At 39.6% G+C, this 5,826-nt stretch overlaps 1 protein-coding gene across 1 annotated transcript; it reads left to right on the forward strand.

Annotated features, from left to right (window-relative positions):
- The first annotated feature begins 375 nt into the window (after positions 1–375).
- Positions 376–5,590, forward strand: nrm (nurim). The gene is made up of 4 exons (XM_062436301.1): positions 376–532; positions 2,338–2,531; positions 3,298–3,474; positions 5,192–5,590. Exons 1-4 carry the CDS (start codon positions 376–378, stop codon positions 5,507–5,509), a joined length of 846 nt encoding a protein of 281 aa, XP_062292285.1. The 3' UTR covers positions 5,510–5,590.
- Positions 5,591–5,826: the final 236 nt, after the last annotated feature.

Below are 5,826 nucleotides of genomic sequence, written 5' to 3' on the forward strand. Positions count from 1 at the left end.
CTTCTGTAATAATAATCCAATAAAACTGTATGAAACTATTTAAGGAGTCTGCAGTGTAGCTTTACTCTTTTTATACATAAATTACATTCTACTAACAATAAAGCTGCACTTGTAGGACTTTTACCTGTTTTATTTAATATTTTACATTAACGTGTTATTATATTTCCTTAAGTAAAGCAATTCAATCAATTTTTCTATTATTGCACCTCAAAATAAAGATAAAAATCCCTTGTACAACGCAAAATGTCTATATTTCCCTGCTGGTTGATGCCGCACAGTAGCGACACCGTGTGTCAATAAATCGGTACTGCATCTTGTCCTCCCGGAAGAAACAACTTGTGGAAGTTGCCAAATGAAGATAAAACACTGATTGAAATGGCGTCAGTGGCGGCAACGTTACGCGTGTGTTTTTTCTGCACCGTGTCTCTGTTGAACTTTGCGTTTGTCTTCATATCCGGCGCGGATTTTATTCGGTTCGTATCATTTCAAGCCATTTACCACAACATCACCGGGGACACGACGCTGTGTCAAGGTAAGCTTCCGTGAGACTGCGGCTGGCGGGCCTCCATGAAAAGTTAGCAGAGTTTAGTGGAGTAATTGTTTTATACCAAAAATTAAATCTTTATGGCTAATGAGCAAGAAAAAAAAAACACATATACCCTAACTGATTTGCAAATATTTCAGCCACAGTATATCCACGTGTGTCACTTGATATAGCAGTGAGCGGCCGTGAGGTGGCAGTGCCCGGCTAGCTCAGTCGGTAGAGCATGAGACTCTTAATCTCAGGGTCGTGGGTTCGAGCCCCACGTTGGGCGACACGACTTTTTCTTTCATGAAAGGCTTGCTTTTTTTTAATCGACTTTATATAGGTTTTTATATGAGTCTGTGAAGCGTTACAGCTTGTTTTTAAATAGTAAAATCTTTTGATTGCAGGGGGAAAAAACCCAGTATACAGATATATTTGAATTCAGCACAATGACACCTACATTTATTCTGTATTCGCGTGTGCTACAGTAAAAGGGCTCCATAATGTGTCATTCAGGGTGCTGATTTTGTGTCATGTTTTGCATGAGCATGTTTAATCTCTTCATCATCCACTGTTGTCCAAATCTACTAGCCTACAGTCTTAGTAATTGGTCCAGTTACTCTCAAAAATTTAGATTTCAGGGATGTTTTCCCCCTCCACCAAGTCCCCACTTTCAAGCAGATCAATAGCCTGGCCTCCACTTGTCCTATAACCTTTGTAGCTCTGTAAACACTGCCCTTCTTTCCTCTTCTTTCCTGCATAAAATATGTCTCTTTTTTCTGACGCTGATTAAAATGGCCAGTTTTTGATAAAAAGTGTACAACTACTACTAATCTACTTTTAACTACAAATTGTACCTGTGTGTTCTTTATGCTTTCATTTCATGGATAGCTGTATGTTATTAGGTCATGATTTTACATTGTTAAGGATGCAGTGTGTTAAAAAAGGAAGATGCATATTGGAATAAACTTCTTCTAATTAGATGTATTTAAACTTTGTGTCTGAGTGCACCGCTGCATTGTCTGCTCAGTCTTAAATTACATTGATTATGTCTCATATTTGTTTATTGTTTTATTGCAGCTGTGTGCATCGCTCTTCTTTTGCATTGTCCACCACTGCATTATCAGATTGTCTATGCATTGCCATGTCTTTTGTCATTGCCGCTATGTGCAGCACTTTTTGCACTAGTGCTCCACTGCATTGTCTTGTCAGATATGGATTGTTTCACTCTGTATTGTATTGTTTGGCTGCAGCTCTGTGTAGCACTAGTGCCAAAGACAAATTTCCCTCAGGACATTAAAGTTGACACTTGCACACACATGTGCACACTCGTTCATGTGGTCAAAATATTTTCTGTAATATTGTGAAATTTTTAAATTTTTTAGGTGGAGGATTTGAATAAGCCCATTCAAGTTTTCTGCCACTCCCTGCACTGAATATTATCTGTTATTATCTGTCATTGTTATTATCTTGTCCCAAATCACCAATAATGTTTTTAGTTTGTTTATTCTGTTCATATATTCCCTAATTTTTGTATTGTTTGTAAGGTAGGCTCAATAAGCTTTGGCATCTTTTCACTTACATTGATTTATTATTCTGTGAGTGTGTAAGCACGTTTTTATATTTCAGATTTATTTAAAACTTGAAACTGAAATATGAATAATGACAGTTAATACATCAGTAAATGGTTGCTGCTTTTTTTTATGTAGTTTAATGTAAATTTACATAATTAAATAAATTCATGACAATATAAATATAACTGGTAATGAGAATTTTAAGTGACTTTTCCCTGTTTATTCACACATCTTAAGACTCCATACCGTGGTCGGTGGCCCTGCAGGACCGCTCTGTCCTGAAGTCTCTGCTTGTGGATGTTGGTCTGCTCGCTCTCTTCACCGCACAGCACAGTCTGCTCGCCTGGTCGCCCGTCAAACAGGCCTGCCAGTCAGTGCTGGGGGTCCTGAACAGGACGGCGTACTGCTTCAGCACTGCACTCGCTCTCCAGGTACAAGAACACACACACCTTAAGAATGGAAATATTTGATTTTATTGCATTAATTTACTGTGAGTCATAGTGTGATAAATAACTTGGTGATTAATGGTTGTGATGCTCGTTAAACTGTTTGATGCGTTTTAGGATTTGTAATACAGTTTCATTCTCTTAAAGGAATAGTTTTTGGAGAATATACTTTATATATTTGCTTTCAGGCAGAAAGTTGGGTGAGAAAACCAAACCAAACCAACACTCTCATATTTGTCTGTTAAGTAAATATGATGGTATGGAATGCTTATCTTTGCATCAAGACTGAAAACCAGCACCTCAAAGGCTCATAAATGAACATGTCACATCTTGTTTGTTGAATGCAGCCAAAAAACCAAGTGTAAAAATGACACTTAGCCATTTTTACTAGGGGTTATTTCCCAGACTACTTTTATGGCTCTGGGGAGTTGCCAGGCAACCAGAAGAAACATTATAGTCCCCCATAAAAACAGCAAATGGATGTCTTTACACTTCAGATTGGTTCAAATTAAACCAACGAGATATGATGTGTTGATTTGTGAGTTTTAGAGGTGCTGGCAGGCGAATTTTGCAACAGACAGACCTAGGCTAGTTATTTCCATTCTTTATGCTAAGCTAACCTAACGAGCTGCTGGCTGTATAGTCTCATATGAAAGTGCTCATCCAACTCTGAAAACAAGAGTGTTACACAAAATGTCAAACTATTCTTTTAACCATCATTTATTAATCTCTCTTTTCGTCCTGCATGTAGATCTTGATGCGTTATTGGCAGCCGGTGATTGGCGCCCCCTGTCTGTGGTCGGTGCGTGATGCACCTTGGAGCATCTGGTTCCCTCTGCTCTGCTTCACTCTGCATTTCCTCTGCTGGGCCATCATCTGCAGCATCTTCATGATCTTTGATTACCCAGAACTGCTGGGTATCAAGCAGGTAACCAAAGCTTATACTTAGAAAATGATTAAAAAATAATTTATCAGTAATTCATGTCAGTAATAGGAAATATTTGGGGGCATTTTTGGCTTTACTTGACAGTAAACAATTGAAAGGTGAAACAAAGGGAAGAAAGAGAGAGGGTGAATGATGTACAGTAAAGGTCTCCAGTTAAATTGAACAAGGGTCATTGTCATTACAGTTTCTTAACTGCTAAACCACTGTATTTTTACAGGGTATATAGGTGAAAAACCTTCTGCACGTTTATTTAAAAATAAAAATGCATCTTTTTCTCTCTGTTTCAGCCCTCTGTGCAAACTAAAACTGCATTTTTCTCACCCACAAACATACAGTAGCTTTTTTCAAAAATGGTCTCCAGAGTGCATAAATCTTGTGTGTACGGAAAACACTGAACTTTTGCACAACTATGACGTAAGCAGCCCACTGAGGTTCAGTGAAGTTAAGAACAACTTCATATCACCTCTAAGCTTCTCCATGATTGATCATTTTAAATTTCTGTGTAGTGGTACACACACAAACCTGTATTTAAGTAGATTTGTTAAATACTGATATTATGGCCGCAGTGCAGCAGGTTGAGAATGACAGCTGGTTAACAGGAAGTATTTATGAGCTAGTTCTGTTGTCTGATAACAAAAACAGAAGAAATGTAAACTAGGTGATCACAGAGAGCAGGAAGGGACTGTGTCTGTAGCTGCAACGTGACAGTATGCAACTTTCTGTTGTCTGTAACTTTCTCCGTGATGACTCATTTTAGATCTTATTATAGCCAATCACATTAACGTGTTTCATGTTGTGATGCACAGTTTTGTGTCTCTATGGAAACAATATAGATATGCAACACTAGTTCGAATCCAAGTGGTTTTCACCAAAAAAACAGCGTTATAAAAATGAGATGGCTTAGGGTAGACTTACTGATAGTTACAACCTAAAATATCTGAAAGCAACCACATTTAGGTTGAGCTACATTTCGCTCACTTTCCTGTGTTCAGAGGTGTGATGTGACATCAGGTTGGCAGCGTCTTACAATCTGGTTTGTGGAGGTAAAAATGTTCCTTCATCAGAGTAGCTAGCTTCATTATCAAAGCCATGTAACGTATCACAATCCAGTTTATAACCTGAACCTACTAATATGTGATTAATTACAGTTTCTTTTAGGTGTCATAACTGTGGTGCATTCTTCCTGTTTCACCAAAAGTTAAAGAAAGATGTACTTTCACATGTAATTCTGACATTTCGCCCCGTGCAACTTGAAAATTAGCAACTTCTGCTCACACATTGAGTTGTGATTAGACTTTTTGCCCCTCTGTTCTTCAGGAAACACATTTATTTAGTGTGGTTGGCTGTCAAATACTGAACACCAGACAAATCTCTTTGGGCTCAGATGAGAGCCTCAAGAGGATCAACATTTCAGTTAATTCAACATCTAACTCAGCAGTTCACATCCACAACAAGTACTAATATCCTCATTTTGATTGGATGCCGAAAACAGCAACATGACCTATTAAAAGAGATCAAATAATGAGTAAGAGGGGCTGTGTAATCCATGATAGGGATATGAAAACCTCTAAAATGTTACGTAAATAGATTGACTCATTATTGGTGATGCTGCTTAACCTAATTCACTCTCCATCCCTCTCTCTCCCTCTCCCTCTACCTCTCACACTGCCTCCCCCTCCCCTCCCTCCTTCTCTCTCAGGTGTATTATGAGTGTATTGGTTTGGGAGACCCCCTGTCGTTCAAGTCGCCCCGTGCCCAGCGCTTCCTGTCTCACCTCCGCCACCCGGTGTGTCTGGAGCTGGGCGTCGTGCTGTGGCTCCTGCCGGCTTTGTCTCTGGACAGGCTGCTGCTGGCTCTGACTCTGTCGACCTACCTGGCCCTGGCACACTCACTGGACAAACAGGATTTAGCCTACCTCTGCGTCCAGCTTAATCACAAGATGCAGGACTTCGCCGAGCCACAGCGGGGCAGCGCCGACACCATCGGCAAACACAAGAGCAACCACAAGGAGAAGTGAAGTGAAACTTTTCTTTACCTGCTGTGACGTGAAGCTGACTGCTGTCTAAATATTAACCAGAAACACTGTTCAACAACTGACTGTTTATATGAACCCAACGAGCGTCTGTGATCCTCCGCGAGCCTGATATCTGCCGTGCTGAATAAGAACAAACCGGTCATTTCTGCTAACGGAGCGTGACCACACTCGAACTGAACTATTTGCAACTTGAGACTAAATGTTCCTTTCACTGCATATGTGGTTTCAGAAAAGTTAAGTTTCATTACAAAATGAGATTTTATTCCACTTCCTTTATGAAAAATGTCATGTCTGGGTTT

This window comes from Scomber scombrus, chromosome 16, assembly GCF_963691925.1.
Source record: "Scomber scombrus chromosome 16, fScoSco1.1, whole genome shotgun sequence".
Classification (NCBI taxonomy): Eukaryota; Metazoa; Chordata; class Actinopteri; order Scombriformes; family Scombridae; genus Scomber; species Scomber scombrus.